Source organism: Urocitellus parryii, chromosome 2 (assembly GCF_045843805.1).
Source record: "Urocitellus parryii isolate mUroPar1 chromosome 2, mUroPar1.hap1, whole genome shotgun sequence".
Taxonomy (NCBI): Eukaryota; Metazoa; Chordata; class Mammalia; order Rodentia; family Sciuridae; genus Urocitellus; species Urocitellus parryii.
In genome coordinates this window covers 36,889,058-36,911,754 of record NC_135532.1, presented here as the reverse complement: position 1 = coordinate 36,911,754, position 22,697 = coordinate 36,889,058, and the positions used below count along the sequence as shown (strand labels likewise).

General features: G+C 35.1%; 1 protein-coding gene across 3 annotated transcripts in view; it reads left to right on the top strand.

Annotated features, from left to right (window-relative positions):
- The window catches only part of Rnaseh2b (ribonuclease H2 subunit B), a 67,248-nt gene extending 48,845 nt beyond the window's left edge, over window positions 1–18,403 (top strand). For 2 of the 3 annotated variants that reach the window (XM_077792463.1, XM_077792458.1), the window contains 2 exons: window positions 16,091–16,171; window positions 18,272–18,403. In XM_077792463.1, coding sequence (XP_077648589.1) covers window positions 16,091–16,171; window positions 18,272–18,403 — 213 coding nt within the window. Of the gene's footprint in view, window positions 1–16,090; window positions 16,172–17,837; window positions 17,902–18,271 lie in introns of all 3 variants that reach the window. The other variant, XM_026393700.2, reaches the window with a different exon arrangement.
- Window positions 18,404–22,697: the final 4,294 nt, after the last annotated feature.

Sequence of the window (22,697 nt, the reverse complement as noted above, 5' to 3'; positions counted from 1 at the left end):
GGCCTTGGCTTCCCCTTTGGTGGTTGGTTAGATGTACCCTAGGATATCCCTGGATCATAGATGTTGGATTAAGACCACAGGTGAGCCTACTAATCTCCCAGATTTTCATGAAAGATGGTCACAAATTGTTCTTTACTGGTATGACCATTTAGCTTCCATCTTTGTACTCCAGATATGGCTGGAAGATGTAACGTGGCACATAGACGCCTTTAAATTTTACTCAAAGAACTTTCAATGACAGCATGGTATCCCCATGTTGGATTAATCCTATTAAGTATTGAGGTAGCCTTAATGAGAAAAGCAGTGCTCCAGAATCATATGGCATTTGACATCTTAATAGCTGCCCAGTCAGGGGCCTGTGCCATTATTAAAACTGATGTTGTATATATATCCCTGATAATTAAGGCAGCATTATTTTAGCCCTGCAAGATCTGCATGTTCAGGTAAAGGTGATGGTTGATGATTCTGCCCTTAGCCTAAATGCGTGGCTCTCTTGGCGGAATACAGGAAATTGCTAGGAAAAATTATTAATATTCCTTATGACCCTCATACGTGTTGGGTTGCTTTTGTGCCATGGATTATTTTGTTGCTTTGGGATACTACCTCAACTATCTACTTGTTTCCCTAGGCAAGTAGCCAGAATGATGGTGGTGAATGGATTTCGACCTTTTCCAGCAACTGAGACTAGAGACTTTAGATCCCTGGATAGGTAGGGATCCCATTGCAGGTACATCCCATTACAGCTTGAAGCAGCTACAGAAGATAGACTACCTTCTTTCGGCAACTTGGTAAAAATAGGGATCTAAGTCTGGTGCAGGAGATAAGATAGGCAAATTGAGGAGTACAGTAATTCTCAACAAAGGAATGCCTGTGAAACCACTGACGTACAGAACAACAACTTGTGAGCAGACCTACCTGCGTTCTGTCGCCTTAAGCCCTCACCACCACTTACTAATTAGCCAATAAAACAGTGGCTATGACACCATGGCTGGATAGCTCGTAGGCAGCCGGAGGAACACACAACTCCTTGTAGCATGCACATCTTTGACCAAGATGTGACCAGACCTCCCACTGTAGTAGTTTTAACCCACATGGGAGGAGATACGAGCTGCTAATCAAGTGACTGGTTTCTACTTGGACTTCCCACATTCCCTCATATCCACAGATATGTGATGATCACTCAGCATATGATAGAGTAACATTGGCAGCATAAGGAGGGAGGCTTGCCTCGGGCTCCCTTCCTGCACTTCCATTCCTGTGTGTGTACTTTCGCTTTTTAATAAATCTCTTGCGCTGTTATCTTACACCTGTTATGTTCTTAAATTATTTTCTGCAACATGGTCAAGAACCTGGAAGATGCAAGTAGAGATCTCTGCTCCTATAGATCTCAGATCCCTGTATGATGACAGAAGTACTTTTATTTATTTTAAGTTCTAGCCATGGACATTTTTTATTTGAATCATCAGAGAAGTGAATAATGTCCCAATGTTTATAATGACATCTGTGTTAGAAGCATTGCACCACAGATAAGGAACACAAACATCCTCCTGACCTTGTGCTCTTTGAGTTTTGAAAATAATAACCTTCAGCATCGTGAGCCACAAGAAGACACCTTTCCAGTAAAAATACACATAGCCTGACCTCCCTTTACTGTCTCAACTTAAACAAACATGTATTAAGAAAGTTGCATGTATCCATGCGCTTTGTAGTGGTAGGTAGTTCATATGTGGTGAAGTAGCCTATTTTTTCCCCCTCTGCAATATGTTTGGGGAGTGGCTTTTGTAGAATGTGGCTTTCAGGGTGGCATATTTATACATGCACATAACATGATTTCATCAGTTTCGCCCCCCAGCATCTCCCCCACCCTTCGCTCCTGTCTGCCCCGCCCCCATCCCGTCTTTATCCCTATTGGCCTCCCTTCTTCTACTTTCATGATATTTCTTTGTTTTTCCTTTTTCCTTATTACCTTCTATACTTGAGAGAAAACATACAACCCTTGACTTTCTGAGTCTGGCTTATTTCACTCAAAATGGTGCTTTTCCATTTCCATCCATTTTCCTGAAAATGACATAACTCCTTATGACTGAATAAATCACTGTTGTGTATATAAACCACATATTCTCCATCCACTCCTCTGTTGATGGATACCTTGGCTGATTCCATAACGTGACAATTGTGGATTGTGCTGTGATAAACATGGGTATGCCCCTGTCTCTAAAGTATGCTGACTTTAATTCTTTTGGATAAATACCAAGAGTGTATCATAGTTCTATTTTTAGTTGGTTGAGGAACCTCCATACTGATTTTCTTGGTGGCTGTACTAGTGCACATTTCCCAGCTTCCTCGCTGGCATTTAATATAATTTGGATTCTTGATTATTATCATTCTGACTGGAATGAGATGGAATCTGGATAGTTTTGATTTGCATTTCCCAAATGACTAAAGATGTTCAACATTTTTTTTTTCCATAGAATTGATGGTCATTTGTACTTCTTTGGAGAAGTGTCTGTTCAATTAATTGGCCCAATTATTGACTGGGTTATTTGGTTTGGGGTGTTGAAGATTTTAGTTCTTTTTTTTCCTATTATTTATTTTATTTTTTAATTACTTTTTAAAAAATTTACATGACAGCAGAATGCATTACAATTCTTATTACACATATAAAGCACAATTTTTCATATCTCTGGTTGTATACAAAGTATATTCACACCAATTCGTGTCTTCATACATGTACTTTGGATAATAATGTCCATCACATTCCACCATCATTTCTAACCCCATGCCCCCTGAATTTTTAAGTTCTTTATGTATTCTGTATTAGATGTCTATTGGAAGAGTAGCTAGCAAAGATTTTCTCCCATTCTGTGGGTTGGTTTTCTTTGCTGTAGATGATGCCTTCCCATTTATTGATTCTTGCTATTACTTCCTGAGATATAGGAGTCCTATTGAGGGAGTTATTGCCTGTGCCTATATGTTGAAGTGTTTCTCCTGTTTTCTTGTAATGGTTGCACAGTTCCTACTCTTATACTTAGGTCTTTGGTTCATTTTGAGTTAACATTTATACAGAGCAAGAGAGAGGGATCTAGTTTCATTCTTCTGCATATGGATATCCAGTTTTTCTAGCACTTTCTGTTGAAAGAAGCTCTCTGTTCTTAAAAGTATGTTTTTGGAAACTTTGTCAAGGATCAAATGACTGTAGCCATGTATGTGGGTTTGTTTCTGTATCTTCATGTATGTGGGTTTGTTTCTGTATCTTCTATTCTGACCCATTTGCCTATGTGCCTGTTTTATGCTGGTACTGTTGTTTTAGTTACTATGTCTCTGTAGTATAGTAACTACCCCCACTATCTTCTCATATGAGAGAAAAAACAACCATTTTTTTAATGTTTATTTTTTAATAGTAGTTGGACACAATACCTTTATTTTATTTTGTTTTTATGTAGTGCTGAGGATTGAACTCAGGGCCGCTGAGCCACAGCCACAGCTCCAACACAACCAATTTTTCAACCACCATTTCAAAGCTATTTGAAATCTGATAATGTGATACCTCCCGAAATCTTCATGATTGCATTGGCTATTATGGATCTTTTGCTTTTCCGTGTGAATATTAAAAATGGTTTGTCAAGGTCTGTGAAGAATATTGCTGGTATTTTTATGAGAAGTGCATTGAGTATGTAGATTACTTTTGAATAAGGACATTTTAATGTTACTAATTTTACCTATCCATGAATATGGGGAACATGAGAGGTCTTTCCATCTAATAGTGTTTTCTATTTTCATTGTTCTATGATTTTTATTGTAGAGGTCTTTCACCTTGTTAAATTTATGCCTAAGTGTTTGGGGGTTTTATTGTTGTTGGTGGTGGTGGTGGTGGTTTGTGTGTGTGTGTGTGTGTGTGTGTGTGTGTGTATGTGTGTTAAGCTCTTGTGAATGGAATTATTTTTCTGATTTTTTTTCTCAACAGATTCATTATTGGTATATAGAAAAGCTATTGATTTTTTAATGTTGATTTGTTTTATACTGATTCTTTGCTGAATTTGTTCATTAGCTAAAGAAGTCTTCTTGAACCTTTAGGGACTTCTTAGTATTGGATCATATCATCTGCAAATAGGGATAATCTGACTTCTTTCTTATTTGTATCCCTTTTAGTTCAATTTCTTGCCTAATTTCTATGGCTAAAATTTCAAGTTCTATATTGAATAGGAGTGGTGAGAGTGTACATCAATGTCTTGTTCCTGACTTCAGAGGAAGTGCATTCTACAAAAAAAAAAAAAAAAAAAGTTTTTTATGGTTTTTCCCCATTCAGAATGATATTGACTTTAGGTTTGTTACATGTAGCCTTTATGATGTTGAGCTAAGTTCCTTCTACCACTAGTTTTTTCAGGGTTTTTGTTATGAAGGAGTATTGAATTTTGTGGAAGGCTTATTCTGCATCATCAAGATGATCGTGTGATTTTTGTCCTTGGTTGGTTCTATTTATATGGTTATTGGTGATGTTTATTGATTTGCATAAGTTATAACAGATTTGCATCCAACTTGATCATGATGGATCGTCTTTTTGATGGATTATTGAATTCAATTTGCTCGTATAATAAAATGAATTCAGTTGGCTCATATAATAAAATGAATTCAGTTTGCTTGTATAATAAAATAAGTATTTTTGTGTCTATGTTCATCAAAGATATTGATCTGTAATTTTCTTTCTTTAATGTGTCCTGATCTGGTTTTGATATCTGGGTGAGAATAGCCTCAGGGAATGGGTTTTAAAGCATTTCCTCCCTTTCTATTCCATGAAATAATTTGAGGAGCATTGATGTTAGTTCTTTAAAGATCTGGTAAAAATTCAGCTGTGAATTCATCTCATCCTGGGCTTTTTCTTGTTGGGAGATATTTTATTACTGCTTCAAACTCATTGCTTGTTATTTTACATATCCTTTTGAGTCAACTCTTGTAGGTTGTGTTTCTCAAAATTTATTCATTTCTTCTAGAGTTTCTATTTTATTGGAACATAAGTTTTCAAAATAGTCCCTGACGATCCTCTGGATTTCAATTGTGTCTATTGTAATATTCCCATTTTTGTCTCTAATTTTGTTAATTTGTCTCTTTGCTCTTTCTTTTAGTTAGTTTGGCTAACGGCTTATCAGTCTTGTTTCTCCTTTCAAAGAATCAACCATGTTTTGTTGATTATTTGTATTGTTCTTTTAATCTCTATTTCATTAATTTCAGCTTAGATCTTTGTTATTTCTTTTCTTCTACTAGTTTATTCTTGTTTTCTAAGACCTTGAGATGCATCATTAGGTTATTTAAGATCTCTCTCTCTCTCTCTCTCTCTCTCTCTCTCTCTCTCTCTCAATGTAGGCACTCATAACTATAAATTTCTCTCTTAGATCTGCCTTTAGTGTATCCCATAGATTCTGGTGTGTTGTGTTTTTATTTGCTTCTAAAATTTTTTAAAATTTCTCTCCTGATTTCTTCAATGACTCACTCATCATCCAAAAGTGCATTGTTCAGCTGAGTATGGTGTCACACACCTGTAATCCCAGTGATTTAAGAGGCTGAGACAGGAGGATTACAAGTTCAAAGCTAGCCTAGCAACTTAGCAAGGCCTTCAACAATTTAGCAAGATCTTGTCTCAAAATAAAAAATGTTGTAAAAATGGGTATAGCTCAGTGGTTAAGCACCCCTGGGTTCAATCCTTGGTACCAAAAAGCCAAAAAACAAGAAATAACAACAAAAGTGCATTATTCATTCTCTGTGTATTTATGTAGTTCTGTAACTTTTCTGGCTATTAATTTATAATTGCATCCTATTATGATTTGAAAAGATACAGGGGATTACTTCATTCCTTTTGTATTTGCTCAGATCGCTTAATGGCTTAATATATATATTTTATCAATTTTGGAGAAAGTTCTGAGTGAATGAAAAGAAAGTATATTCATTGTCATTGGATGGAATATTCAGTAGGTGTCTGTTAAGTCCATTTCATTTATAGAATAGTTTAAATCTATTGTGTTTTTACTCCTTTATCCCCCTGTCTGAATGACCTATTAGTAAGAATGGTATATTTGATGTTTGTTTTATGAAATAGGATGCACAAACATCTAAGGCTTAAATATTTATGATCCTTATATCTTCTTGTTACAATTGTTCCCTTACCAATGTGTAATGACTTTCTTTCCTTTTCTCAATATTCAGCGTGAAGCCTGCTTTGTCTGATATGAGAGAGAATAGCTACTTTTTTGCTTTTGAATTCTACTTGCATGGAATCTCATATTTCAGCCTTTCACTTTCAGTCTGTGAAGGATTTTGTCTGTGAGGTGTGTTTCTTGGAGATAACTTATATTTGAGTTTAACCCAATCTGCCAATCTGTCTTTTTTTTTTTTTAAGATTTTTATTTAAGAGAGAGTGAGGGGGGGGGAGAGAGAGAGAGAGAGAGAGAGAGAGAGAGAGAGAGAGAGAGAGAGAGAGAGAGAATTTTAATATTTATTTTTTAGTTCTTGGCGGACACAACATCTTTGTTTGTATGTAGTGCTGAGGATTGAACCCGGGCCACACTCATGCCAGACGGGCGCGCTACCGCTTGAGCCATATTCCCAGCCCAGCCAATCTGTCTTTTAATCAGAATCAAGACCATTTACCTTCAGTATTATTATGGAGAAGTATGTGTAACTTCCTGTCATTTGCTTTATTTCTAATATTTGAATCATTCTTAATTCTCATTTGTTTATCTATTCTGCTAGTGAAATATATTCTTTCCCAAGCTCTCTTGGTTATTTTTATCTTTATCTTCTATGTGTAGTATTCCTGTAAGCTGTTTCTGCAGTGCTGGCTTGATCATAGATTCCTTTAGTTTATGCTTATATTGGAAGGTTTTTATGTCTCCTTCAATTCTGAACAGTAGCTTTCCTGGATATAGTAGTCCAGGTTGGCAGTTATTGTCTTTTAGGACTTGAAATATATAATTTCATATCCTTCTCAACCTTAGAGTTTCTTCTGAGGAATCTGTTTTCTCATGGGTTTGACTTTATAAATGACTTGGTGCTTCTGTCTTGTAGCTCTTTTTTTTTTTTTTAATTGTACATAGACACAATACTCTTATTTATTTATTTCTATGTGGTGCTGAAGATCAAACCTAGTTCCTCACACTTGGTAGCCAGGCACTCTACCACTTAGCTGCAACCCCAGCCCTCTTTTGCAACTTTTGAGATTGATTCTTTGATCTGAAATTTTTTTTACATTATAACTATGTTGTAGAGGGGTCCTTTTCTGTTCCTATATGGAGTTGTAAATGCTTTCAGTATCTGTGTGTCCATCTCATACCCAAAATTAGGACAATTTTCTGCTGTTATTTCACTGTATAAGTTTTCTATACCATTTGTCTGTCTCTACTTTCTTTAAGACCTATGAGTCTTTAAGTTACGCCTTTTAACACCAAAATTCTCATATATTCTACCCGTAGTTTTTCTTTTTTCTTTATTACTGTTTGAGTGTTCTAATTCATCTGCCTCGTCTTTGAGCCCTCATAGTCTTTCTTCTGCTTAGTCTTTTGGTAAGACTCACTATTGATATGTTTTTTTTTCTTTTTTGATTTATTTATTGAGTTTTATTTGCAAGGTTTGTTCAATTCTTTTTCAGAGTATCTATTGAAATGCATTTTTCTTTCCTATATTTACTTCCTTAGCTCATTCCTTAGTTCTTCTTTTAATTCTCTGATCATTTGTATAATGATCAGCTTTTTAAATTCTTTGTCTCTTTAACTTTTCATCAGTACTTTTTTCCCCCTGTTTAATTGTGAGCTGAATAGTTCAAGGACACTTATGCGTATTTGTCTCTTTTTTCTCATTTCTAGCATTTTTTGAAGATGGTTATTTTTCATGGCTCCATCTTTTGAGGGCTAGGATTTTTAATTAGTATATTTCAGTTTTGTTTTGTATTTTTCTATGTTTATTTATTATGTTTTTTATTTTAGATATTTTTTCTCTCACTTATCTATTTCCCGTAATTCTATTTCTCTTTTCTTCTGCTAACAGCCAACCTCTCTGGTTCTCTCTTTCACTCTTCCTTTAATTTTTAAATTCTATTTTCTCACCTCCTCTTTCAGAATCACGACATTCTACATCTCTTCTGTTCTCTCCCCACTCACCACTCAAAATTGTAAATCCTTTCACAAACTTACTGTTTTCATGTGGGCAATAACTGATCACATCATTTCTGTTTATTGTTACAGTTAACATTGTAGATGTCATAGTAGGAACTATTTGGTTTAATACTGTATATTTTTGGCTTTGGTTATTGTTATTATTTGCTTCCCCCTAAACTATGAGGTTCTAGAAACCTCCAGGGACACTATAAATCCACAGGGTAGAAACTCTACTGCCTCGGATCCATACTTTTAGATGAGTAGACACACAAACAATATGAAAAAAAGCAAGGGACCAAATCACCTCATACAAACAAATAATTCAATAACAGAGTCCATTGACACCACAGTGGAAGAAATATCAGAGAAGGAGTTTAGAAAGGATGATATAAGGAGCGAAATCAGAAAATATAGGAAGTGAAAGATCAATAAAGAGAAATTCTGGGGGGGGGGGGGAAATCAAGTAGAAATCCTCAAAATGAAAAAAATCAATAAACCAAATAAAAAATTCAGTGGAAAGCATCACCAACAGACTAGACCATTTGGAAGATAGAATTTCAGGCAATGAAGACAAAATATATAATCTTGAAAATAAATGACCATGGAGAAAAGATATTAAAAGACCATGAACAGAACTTCCAAGAAATATGGGATAACATGAAAAGACCAAATATAAGATTTATCAGGATAGATGAAGGCTCAGAGATGCAGACCAAAGGAATGCACAATCTTTTCAATAAAATAATATCTGAATGTTTCCCAAGACTTAAGAATGAAATGGAAAAATCAATAAAGGAGGCTTACAGAGCCCAAAATACACAAAATTACACCAGACCCATACCAAGGCACATTATTATGAAAATGCCTAATATACAGAATAAAGGCAGAATATTAAAGGCTAAAAGAAAAAAAGAAACAGGTTACATTAAGAGGTAAATGAGTCCATTTCTTAGCTGATTTCTCAACCCAGAACCTAGAAGCTAGGAAGTCTTGGAAGAATATATACTAAGCTCTGAAAGAAATTAATGTCAACCAAGAATACTCTATCCAGCAAATTTAGCTTCAGAATTGATGATAAAATAGCAACCTTCCATGATAAAACAATAGTTTAAAAAATTTGCAACTAGAAAGCCTGCACTAGAAAATATAATAAAAATATTTAATGAAAAATACAGTTGAAAAGCAGCAAAGGGAGGAACTACTAGAAGAATAGTCAATCAAAGGATAAACTAATTCAAGTTAAGAACCAGAAATCAAAATGACAGGGAATAAATCATTTTTCAATAATAACATTGACTATAAATAGTCTAAACTCATCAATCAAAAGACATAGACTGGTAGATTGGATTAAAAACAAGGCCCAACAATATGCTGTCACCAAGACTCAAAAATATCTACAGACTGAAAGTGCAGGATGGGAAAATAACATTCACATAGATATTGTAAACAAGCAGGGGTTTCTGTCGTCAGATAAAGTGGACTTCAAGCCAAAGTAAATAAGAAGGGACAAAGAAGTTTATTTTTTACTGCTTAATGGAATTATACACCAACAAGATATAATAATTGTAAATATTTATGCCCCAAACAATGCAACATCTGTACACATCAACAAACCCTTCTCAATTTCAAGAATAAATAGACAATAATACTTGGTAACTTTAACACTCTATCTCACCACTGGATAGATCCTCCAAATAAAGAAACTATAGAACTAAAAGATACAGTTAATAATTTAGACTTTTCAGGCACATACAGAATATTTTATCCATCAATGCCTGAATACACTTTCAGCAGCACACAGATCCTTCTCTAAAATAGACTATATCAGGCCACAAAGCAACTCTTTGCAAATAAAAAAAATAGAGATAATACCTTGCATTCTATCAGTCAAAATGGAATGAAATTAGAAAACAATAAAGTAAAAAATAGAAGCTACTCTAACACATGGAGACTAAATAATTTGCTGTTGAATGACCATAAGAAATCAGAGGTAAAATATAAAAAAAATACTTAGAGGTAAATGAGAATAGTGACACAACATAGCAAAATCTCTGGAACATTATGAACGAGGTTCTAAGAGGAAAGTTCATTGCATTGAGTTCATTCATTAAAAGAATAGAAAGTCACCAAACAAATAACCTAACATTATATCTCAAAGCTCTAGAAAAAGAAGAACAAATCAACATCAATAGCAAAAGAGGATGGAACATAATTAAAATCAGAGCTGAAATCAATGAAATTGAAAAGAAGAAGAAGAAAACAATACAAAAAAATCAACAAAATAAAAACTTGGTTCTTTCAAAAAATAAATAAAATTGATAACTCTTAGCCAGGCTAACTAAGAAAAAGAGGAGGAAAAATTCAAATTACTATAATCCACAATGGAAAAGGAAATATCACCATGGGCACTACTGAAATACATACAATAATCAAACTATTTTGAACATTTATACTCCAATAAAATAGAAAATTTTGAAGTCATTAATAGATTTCTGGAGACATATGACCTACCCAAATTGAATCAGGAATACACAGAAAATGTAAGTAGATCAATTTCAAACAATGAAATTGAAGACATTATCAATAGCCTACTAACAAAGAAAAACCCAGGACCAGGGCTGGGGTTGTGGCTCAGCGGTAGAGCGCTCACTTCACATGTGCAAGACCCTGGGTTCAATCCTCAGCACCACATACAAAAATAACAAGTAAAATGAAGGTGTTGTATCCAACTACAACTAAAATATATATATATATTTAAAAAAAACAAGACCAGGCAAATTTTCAGCTTAGTCCTACCAGACCTAACTTTTTAAAGAACTAACACCAAGCCTCCTCAAATTATTCCATGAAAGAGAAAAGGTAGGAACCCTCCCAAACTCATTCTGTAAAACTAGTATCACCCTGATACCAAAACTAGACAAAGACACATCAAAGAAAGAAAGCTTCAGACAAATTCCCTGATGAATATGGATGCAAAAATTCTTATAAAATACTAATAAAGCACATACAAAAACATATTTAAAAGGTATATCATGATCAAATGGGTTTCATCCCAAGGATGCAAGTTTGATTCAACAAACAGAAATCAATAAACATAATTCACCACATCAATAGATTCACAGACAAGGATCACACAATTATCTCAATAGAAAAGCATTTAACAAATACAACATCAATTTATGTTCAAAACACTAGAAAATCTAGGTATAGTAGGAATATATTTCAACATTGTAAAAGGTATATACATTAAACCCAAGGCTAACATATTTCTAAATGGAAAAAAGTTTAAAGCATTCCTTCTAAAAACTAGAACAAGACAGGGATGCCCTCTTTCACCACTTCTATTCAACATAGTCCTTGAAACTCAAGCCAGAAAAATTAGACAAAAGAAAGAAATTAAAGAAATACAAATAGGAAAAGGAGAGCTCAAACTATCCCTGTTTGCCCACAACATGATCCTATATTTAGAAGACCCAAAAAACTCTACCCCAAAACTTCTAGAACTCATAAACAAATGTAGCAGAATATAAGATTAACACCTGTAAGTCAATTGCATTCCTATACCAATGATGAATCAACCAAAAGAGAATTTAGGAAAACTATCCCATTCACAATAGCTTCAGAAAATAAAATATTTGGGAATCTATCTAGCAAAAGAGGTGAAAGACCACTATTAAAAGTAAAGAAAGAAATTAAGACCTTAGAAGATGGAAAGATCTCCCATATTCGTGGTTAGAATAAATATTGTCAAAATGGCCATACTACCAAAAGTGCTATATAGATTTTATGCAATTCCTATAAAATTCCAATGATGTTCTTAATAGAAATAAAAAAGGCAGTCATGAAATTCATTTAGAAAGATAAGAGGCCCAGAATAGTGAAAGCAATCCTTAGCAAGAAAAGTGAAACAGAAGACATCACAATACCAGATCTTAAATTATAGTACAGAGCTATAGTAGCCAAAACAGCATGATTTCGCACAAAAAAAAAAAAAAATACAGGAAGATCAGTGGAACAGAATAGAAGGCAGAGACAAACCTATATCTATATCTATATCTATCTATATATCTATATATATATATATCTATATATATATATATATATATATATATATATTCAGGTATCATATTAGACAAAGGCACCATAAACATACATTGGAAAAAAGATAGCCTCTTTAACAAATGGTGCTGGAAAAAGTGGAAATCCATGAAACAGAATGAAATTTAACCTCTCTCATCCTGTACAAAACTCAAAGTGGATCAAGGACATAAGCATTAGATCAGAGACCCTGAACCTACTAGAAGAAAATGTAGGTCCAATATTCTGTTATGTTGACATAGGAACTGACTTCCTCAACAAGACTCCTAAAGCTCAAGAAGTAAAGAATCAGTAAATGGGATGGTATCAAACTAGAAAACTTATTCACAGCAAAGGAAACAAGAGTGTGCAGAGAGAACCTATAGAATGGGAGAAAATCTTTGCCACCTATCCCTCAGAACATTAATATCTATATATTAAGAATTCTAAAACTTACCACCAAAAAACCCCCACAAATAACCCAATCAATTAATGGACAAATAAACTGAAGAGGTACTTTACCGAAGAAATACTAATGGACAACAATTTATGAAAAAAAATTTCAACATCTCTAGCAAGTAGAAAAATGTAAAATAAAACCATACTGAGATTTCATCTCACTCCAGACAGAATGGCATTAGTCAAGAATACAAACAGCAATAAATGTTGGTGAGGATGTGGGGGAAAGAGTATACTCATACATTGCTGGTGGGACTGGAAATTGGTACAACTATTATGGGAAGAAAGCAGTATGGAGATTCCTCAAAAAACTGGGAATGGAACCACCTATTTGACCCAGTTATATCACTCCTTGGTATAGATCCAAAGAATTTAAAATCAGCATACTTCAGTGACATATCCACATCAACGTTTATAGCAGCCCAATTCATAATAGCTAAGCTATAGAACTAACCTAGGTGCCCTTTAACAGATGATTGGATAAAGAAAATGTGGAATACCCTATATAATGGAATATTACTCAATTACAAAAAAAAAAATGACTTACCAGTAAATGGATGGATCTAGAGACTATCATGCTAAGTGAATAGCAAGTCCCCAAAAAACAAATGTTGAATGTTCTCTTTGATATATGGATGCTAACTCACAATGGGGGTGGGGGGAGGGACTTCAAGTTCAGTGGATTAGACAAAGGTTAATGAAGAAAAGCAAACTTTTTACCAGACTCAATCTCATCTCTCTTGTTCTGATTCCCATCCCAAATACACACCCAACCTGTTTGTCCCTAATTATGAAGCTTAGACCACCAGTTTCAAAGGGAATAGGAAGACCATGGAATGAATCAGACATTACTTTTCAATTTCATATATGAATACACCACAGTGACTCTCCACATCATGTGCAACCACAAGAATGGGATCCTAATTAGGATATACTCCATGCATATATCATATATGAAAATACACTCTATTGTCAGGTATATCTAAAAAGAACAATTAAAAATGGGGATGAAAAGAAGAAATGAGAGAAAGAAAGAAAAAAGAGAAAGGAAGAAAATTAAAATGATAAAGAAGAAAAGAGATTGAGAACAAATCTAATTCATTGATAAAAATATTTAAAGTTAGAACTATAAAAACCCAATAATGTATAACAACAAAATTGACCAAGAAAGTGAATGTAAAAATAAATATAAAAAAGATTAAAATTTCTCACAGTTCCCATTGGCCATTCAGTTGGTTCCTTCTCAACTCTGGCTCAAGGAGGCCAAACCTGTATGCTGGGCTCTGCCTCTCCTTGCCCACCAGCAAGCATTGAGGAAACAAGATCTGCTCAGAGCTAAATTCATGTAGCCCTGGTTTTTGTATTAGAGGAAAGGATGGACTTGGCTACAGTATGTGTGTGAACTGATCTGGATTATCTGGCACTACACATCCTGAATGTCTCAAAATTGTGTGTGTGTGTGTAAGTGTCCAGCTCACAGTGGTGACTTTGGGGGTGCTGGGGTGTGCTGTAAGCAGCAAGCTTTTCACCAGACCCAATCTCATCTCTTCCATTCTGAATCTCATCCCCAATCCACACCCCACCAGTTTGTTTGCCTCTTGTCACTCAGCTTAGACACCAGTTTCAAAGGGAACGCTGCTCCGCCTTGTGCTTCTCAGAGCTGTCAGCAGGTCAGTGCCACAGTCTCCCTCCTGATCCCAGCTTGAGACTCAAGGTAGGTGCCCGCTGACCCAGTGAAAGAAAAGCAGTGGCCATTGGGTTTTGAAGACAGAAAAAAACACAGAAGTTGTGATCTCTGGCATAGTTCATCTGGACAATGAAGCCCCTTTCCCAGTTGTCACTGAAATTCTGGGGCAACCCCATGCCCATACTGGCTCCCTTCGCAGACTCAAAATCTCCTTTCTGCCAAGACTCCATGTTTGCCTGAGTCTGCACTTTTTGAATCATGAGGGTTTGCTTCAGCTCGACAGAGGAGCTCCCCTCCCTGGTGCACACCGTTTCTTTGATCAATCCTCTTATTCCAAGAACCAGTATTTCTGGGTTTCAACTGGTGACTGCTGACTCACTGGTTGCACCTCGGGTTTCCCTCAGCTCTCCCACCCCATCCTGCAGCTGCAATCTCAAAAGCAGCCACTGTTCACTGGGTCCCTCAAGTCTGTCATTTGCTGAGTCTCCTCAGGGTCTTTGTTCCTGTTTTCTGCTGAGAATCAATGGTCTTGCTTTTGACAGCTGATTTGCTATAGGTTGCTGTGTGGTCAAGAGAAGATTTTCCCACAGTATGTGATATAGTCTCAGGATGCTCATCTGTTCTTTACAGCAAAGAATTTAAGAATTTCGATTAGTTTTACCCCACTGCGTGGTTCATGTGGTGGCATATGTTAGCACTAAACTAACTAATACAATTCATTGCTTAGGAAAAGCAGGGATGTGAAGAATGAAGCTGATGATAAGTCTGTTTACCTAGGGGAGACCCATGTTGGCTTGTACCCACATGGCATCTCCACAAAGAGCTTGAAGACATGCAGTGGTCTTGTACAGTCAATCCACCATGTCAAACATGACTCGTCTGCCCACCTTTGCACCTTTTACCATAAGCATGACATGCTTTCTTTTCTTCTTCTTCTTCTTCTTCTTCTTCTTCTTCTTTTTTTTTTTTTTAATGGTCATTAAGGTCACAGTCTAGCTCCTGACAGAATTTTCACACGCATTGCTGCAAAACACCCATGTGAAAGGTGAAAATATTTAGGGAAGGTTCAGCTTAGCTGCATTGGACCTAATGGGAAGAACACTTGTATAAAAATAGAAATCTCAACCCACGTCCTCTACTAGACTCTAAAGCTATTCATTTCGCTTCCCTCTCCTGCTGCTTGTTGTACAGTTGTTCTTGTGTGGATAAGATAATTAAATTGAAAGGAAGTAAGGAGATAAAGCTTTGCAACTATGGTAATAATAGAATAATATTGCTCCTGTATTCCTCAGTGGATATTAATCAGCCTAGGAGGAGACAGAAGCCTAGTTACAATTGGATGTCTGATCCATTTTAAAGGAATTCTTGTCTTTGACATCCATGCATTGTGTTTAGCCCCAGACTGTCCTTGAAGTCTTATGCCACCTAGGTTCTCACTGTACCTGGCACACACAAAGTGAGAGTTTGCTTCTATTGCTACACAGGATGAGAGATTGAGTCTTGTATCTACCTAATCCCATCATCATGGCTGCTTCTTGGAAGTGGTATGTGGCTTAGTTCACTAGATAGTTGTCAAAATGTAGGGAGTTTGTAAAAAGCAAACCCACTGCCAGGTCCATGCTCCATTTGTCCAGTGTGAGTCCAAATTGCACATTTGTTTGTTTTTAATGCATCATATAAGTGGCAAGGTGACATTTGACACCACTTCACTGCTCTAACATTGCAGAAACTAAAGTTATCAGATGAGCCTGTAGAAGCCAAAGAAGATTACACTAAGTTTAACACAAAAGATTTCAAGACTGAAAAGGTACGTGTCCAGATGTAGTGACATATACATTTGCAATGGGTGACCTGTATAGACATCAGAAACAATTGAACACTTGATTGTGATTAGTTTTTGAATATGGAAAATTATTAATTTGCATCTCTGTAGCTTAATTTATTCAAAATTGTGCATGACAATGAAAATGTTAAGCAATTTAAACTTTTTACAAAACAGAGAAGAGCAATATTCTTGGCAAGAATGTGCCTACACTTAGCCATGTGTTCATAGAGCGATGGGTGTTGGGAAGAAGCCTCTACAGGTAAATTTTTGGTCAATCTTACTGCCTAGAATCTTCCCAGAAATTATGATAACAAAAATTTTTAATAACTCAACCATTCAGCATTTACCCATAAATGTTATTTGGGTAACATTTCGTACTAAGTTTTATCTGACACATGCATTATAAATAACATGTAGCTTTTAAAATTGGCATTATAATGCTTACATAGTTTTTGGTTCTGCCCTTTTCATTTATCATTGTGTTGTGAAAATGTTCACATATCATTAAACACTCTTTGAAGTTTTGATCATCCTTTCATATCCAATCATGAGTGTTAATTTACTTCATCATATGGAATATAATGTAATCCATCCCCTGGTCTTGTATTTATGGGTTACTTCTGGCTTTTAAATTTCAGGGGTTTTGTTTGTTTTAATGAAGTGATAGACATTTACAGTCTATATCAGTTTATTTTATGAGACACAATTTAAAACTAAGAGTAAATGCTTAGAGAACATGAACTCTTTCATAAAATATATAGCTAAATTGTTTTCTAAAGATGTAACAAAAATCTGTAATCCCAAACATGGTTGCCAATGACTGTTTATCTAGCATTCTGGATAGCATTATTTTTATTTTGAAAATATTTGCCTGTCAAGTTTCTTTAACTGGAAAGACTTGTTTTCCCAATTGTTTATCGTTAATTTACAATTCTTGCAAAGGTCAGTTGTGTCCCTTTCCTGTTTTCATGTTGGAATAATAATGTTTTCTGTTGATTTGTAAGAACTTATTCTAAATTGAGATTATTAACACTTTTTATGACACAGGGTACAGATAAATTTTCCAGAATGTTTTTAACCTTTTCATTTGATTTTTTAGTTGTTTTAAGTTTTTTCTGAAGAATGTATGTTTCCTTTTCCCTATTGTTTCTATGTTTAACTTTCATTTAGATTTTAACAGTGGATAGTCCCCTTAGAGTTTATGTGTCGCTTATTAAGGCATAAATACCCAGAACAACTTGTCTGGATGAGATGGCCACTTTTCACTATCCAGTCAAGAATTAAGCCTCCTATGTGATGTGTGATAGAACGTGGGGAGCCAGATTACAGGAATCATATGCTGTGCCTTTGAACTTATCTTACAGTTCCAGGGAGATAGATGATTTTTTTTTCTTTACTGGTTCCCATTATTTATACTTCTTTTCAACAAGTTTTGATGCATTGCAGTAAAATCAGCTGCTATTTACCATCTTCTAGTGCTTTTTAAAGGACATAGGTCAGGTGAAAGGGGAGAACAATACAGTAACCACGAAAGAGAGAAAAATTTAAAGGGCAGAGTTATTTGGAGTCAGCTTTTTGGAGAGTATTTCTTTATTGAAGAAGTACTTTTCAGTACTAGTTGAAGACCAGTGGATGTTTTGTAATACAGGTCATCTTTTGAATATAATAGATTGTGCTTGGTTTCCCATAGAGCAAATGAATAAAATCAGATGGTAAGTTGATGTGAATTATTCATCGTGTGGTAATATAAGGCTGTAATTCCTTCCTCTGACAATCTCTGCCTGTGTCAGTTCTATTGTTTGTGTTATTGCACTAATGCACCCTCCAGAATTATTCCCCTTGCAGTAGATCATTGGCTGTAACCGTCCACTCCTTAGAAGGCAGCAGTCTTATCTTAACATATTCTGTGTCTGAATTATGAATAGATATCCGAATTTTATTCATTCTCTTGGGAAGCATGTTAATAGCAGAGCTTTCCTCCCTTGACGAACCTTGAGACATACACAATATTGTCTGATTTGCATGCATGACTTACTAATGTTATATTCATAACATATATTTCTCTCTTATTTTCAAAAACAGAAAACAAGCAAAATGACTGCAGCTCAGAAGGCTTTGGCTAAAGTTGACAAGAGTGGAATGAAAAGTATTGATGCCTTTTTTGGTGCAAAAAATTCTAAAAAAATTGGAAACCTTCAAAACTCTAAAAAATAAAGCCTAATAAAGCAAAAAGCATCTTTTCTTTTTATGTGTTCCATTTTCATTCTTCCTCCATGCCTCGGTACTTCCTGACCCTTGATTACCACCTTTTTGAGAAACATGGCAATGTTCAGGTTCTCTTGAACATTTTTTAGGATTTGATATTTGTGTCTCTGAACAAAATACAGGAAAGTTATTGTGTGGTTTCATGACAGTGGCCTTTGGTGTCTTTGAGAAAGTAATCAAGTGAACAGAATTTAACATGTAGCATCACAGTGCCCTCTGCTAACTGACCTATGACAATATTTGAGTTGTTGTTATTTTATATAATTTTGCTACACAGTAGCTTTAACAACATGGTTTTCAGTATCCTGAGAGAAACCAGCTAACAAAACTGTCAGGTAAATTGCTACTTTTTTATTTTTACTTATTTATTTTTATGTTGTGCTGAGAATCAAACCCAGGTCCTCACATGTGCAAGGCAAGCTCTCTACCGCTGAGCTACAACCCCAGCCCCTGTAACCTCAATTTTTGTAACATAATTTTGTGAGATTTTCCCCAGGCTACTAGGTATTTTTCACAAACATGATTTTTAAATGACAATATCCTTTTTAATTATTCAACATTTGATTATTTAATAAATATCCTTACATTTCTTTACATATGTTCATGTTTTGAAGAATCAGATTGTATGTAAATATTTGTTTAGATATTTTATTGCTTCCTTATAATAGATTTTTAGATGTGAGTTTACTGGTTCAAAAGTAAGTGTTTTTCAAATATATACTTATGGAAATATATTCCAAAAAAGTTGTCAGAAATTTGCACTCTAACAAATGGTGGATGGGACATTTGTACATACATATAATCTGATCAGGTTAATTCCCTACTAACTCCCCTTTCCTCTCCTCTCTTCCCCTGAGCCCCTGCCTCTATCTACTCTATTTTCATAAGATCTCCTTTTTTTACATTTTTATCTCAAGCTTCCATATATGAGAGAAAACATGACCCTTGACTTTCTGTGTCTGGCTTAATGTAATTTTGCTTAATATAATGCTCTCCAGTTCCAACCTTCTTCCTGAAAATGACATAATTTTGTTCCTTTATAACCAAATAACTCTCCTTTGTGTTATAAGCACCACATTTTCTTTGTCCAGTCATCTGTTGGCGGACACCTAGATTGATTCCATACTTGGCTAGTGTGAATTGTGCTGTGATAAACATGGGTATGCATGTGTCTCTCAAGGATGCTGGTTTTGTTATGCAAAGATGTCGAGAAGTGTTTTAGCCACTTCGTTAGATGGTTCCATTCTTAATCTTCTGACAATTTCCATGGTGGTTGTTTCTATTTCTGAAAAGATTATCAGAGGTAAAATTGTCTAGCACTGGAGTCTTTTTTTTATTGTTGTTTACTGTAGCTTTCTTTAAACAGGAAGAATTTCTTACCTGCTCCTTTGTCTTATTTGACATTTTTTAAGAATACAAGCCACTTTTTTTGGTATAATATTTCTCACTTTGGGGTTGTCTAACTTTCCTCTTGATTAAATCCAAACTATACACTTGAGACACCCACAGAAGGAGTGTGTGTCTTTCTTACTGAACTATCAGGAGTCACAGTTTGCCCCATACCAATCTTGTTGACTTCCTCACTCAGAGTGGTGTGCATAAGCTTATTCACTGTAAATTATTATTGATTATCTTTGTAATTAATTAGTATTTGGGGGTAAATATCCTGAAACTCTATCCTATTCTACATCAAATGTTGACTCACTATTTTTAGGATTTACCAATGATTTTTCTAACTCTAGCATGTCTTCTGCATTGGTTGGCATCCTTTGGTAATGAAGAACCTTCCCTTCTCCACTTATTTATTCACTAATGATTTTATATCAATATGAATTTTTAGATTTTAATTTTATCTAGGGAATTATAGTAATAGTAGTACTGGTAGTAGTCGTAATTTTGATGCTCAAATTGTTCCAAAATGGCTAGAAGGAGACCCTTTAAGCTTACTCCTACATCTTTTTAATGTTTTTTGTTGTTCTTTAGTACTTTCTTATTTCTGCAGCAGGGAATTCCAGGCTCTTTTTGCACTTTCCCTATCCACAGCCTGAATCAGCCTTTTTTCCAAGGAGCCCTATTCCTTTAATTGGAGAATGGTGTTTAGAAACCAACATCGTGGCAGTAGCTGTGCCATTACTGGTACAACATTGCTTAGTGTCCAAAGCCAGAAAGTGTGTGTGTGCATGCATACATATATAACAGTGTACTCATATCAACATTTCTAGAGCAGTTTATCAACAGCTATGTATATGTGTGATAGTTTGTAGATTCACTTTATCAGGGTAAAGAAGCTTTTTTTCTATTTCTACTACTGTGAGAGTTTGTATCATAAATAGTTATTGACTTTTGTCAAATAATTTTCATATCTGTTGAGATGATCAGAATTTTCCCCTTTTGGGTACTAGGGATTGAATGGGGGAGGGGGTGGTTACTACTGAGCCATATCCTCAGCCCTTTTAATTTTTTATTTTGAGACAGGTTCTCACTGAGTTGTTTAAGGCCTTGTAAGTTGCTGAGGCTAACCTCGAACGTGTGATCATCCCGCCTCAGCCTCCCAAATTGCTGGGATTATAGTCATGTGCCACCCTGCCTGGCAGTTTTCCTTTAATAAAGGAGTACCTTTTAATATTTGAATTATAATGATTTTTTAAATTTATTTTTTAGTTGTAGTTGGACACAATACCTTTATTTTATTTATTTATTTTTTTGTGGTGCTAAGGATCGAACACAGGGCCTTGCACGTGCTAGGCGAGTGCTCTACCGCTGAGCCACAACCCCAGCCCCATAATGATTGTTTAATGTTAAACTAACCTTGCATTCCTAGACTAGACCCTATTTGGTCATAGTGCACTATTCTTTTCATTAACAGTTGGGTTTTTATTACTAATATTGTGTTATGGATTTTTATATCTTCTGTTAATAAATATTGGTTTGTATGGTTAATAAATATTGGTTTGTATTGGTTGTAATGATTTTATTTGATTTTGATATCAGTAAAACCAGCCTTATAAAATGAGTGGGGAAATACCTTTACATAACCTATCTTTTGAAGACGTTGTGTGAGATTCATTTTGTTTCTTACCTTATGTGTTGAACAGAATTCACTTGTGAAGATGGTACTGAGGGTCCGATTAAATAGGGGAAGAATATAAGTAGTCGAGGGAATGCGGAGAGTGTCGGGAGAGACTTGCACATGTATATTCAGTTAGTCTTATGGGCCAGAGGTATGTTGTAATTCGGGTTCTTTGGATCTCAGTGGCATCCTTTTGGCTGCAGGGGCCAGGGCTTTGGGGTGCATTCTGCTTTTGTTCTTAGCATGAAAACTTGCTGGAAGCTAAGATGCAAAAATGAAGAACAGATTAGCAGGACAATGATTAGTACTGTTTCAAATTTGTCAGGTTTATAGGAGCAGCTGTTAGAGGAAGAAACTGTTTCAAAGCCATTTGGGCCAGTAATTTTCTTTCTGGGAAAGTTTTTAATTACTATTCCAATTTTTGTAGTCAAAATAGAGCTATTCCAGTCTTCTCCTTTTTCTTGCGCCAGTTTTGGTAATTTATATGTTTTAAGAAATGTCTATTTTTCATGTCAGTTGTCAAATTTCTTGGCATAAATATTGTCATAATATAGTAACAGTAAGAGCATATTTTATATTATCCTCTTACTGTTTGTGTTTCCATAACGATGTTTCTTTTTTCATACCTGATATTTGTCATTTGTGTCTTTTTGGTTTTCTTCATTAGCTCAAGCAAAGCTTACCAATTCCTTTTATCCATTTGAAGAACCATTTTCTTCTGGCTTGCATCATGTCTGATAAGACATCTGTTTTAATTCTTACATTTCTCCTACTTCCTATAATGTGTCCTAATAGTTTCCAGCATGTTGGTGTGGTTTTCTTGATATTCTTTTGGAGTCAGTTAAGCTTCTTGTAACTTTGAGTTTATAGTTTTCAACGAATTTGGAAAACTTCTGGCCAACATTTCTTCAGATATTTTTCAGTTATTTTCCCTCCTTCCTCTCCACTTCCTCGGTTTCTGGGACCTCAGTTACATGTACACTGGGCCTCTTGATAGCAGTCCTGACATGGAACTTCTGATTTTTTTTTTCCTTGTTCCATTTTTAGACAGCTATTTCTCTTAATGTATTTTCAAGTTTATTTTGGATATAGGATTTCATCTTCCATTAACCTCTAGTAGTGAATTTTTATTTCAAATATTATAATTTTTGGTTCTAGTTGTTCTATTTGGAC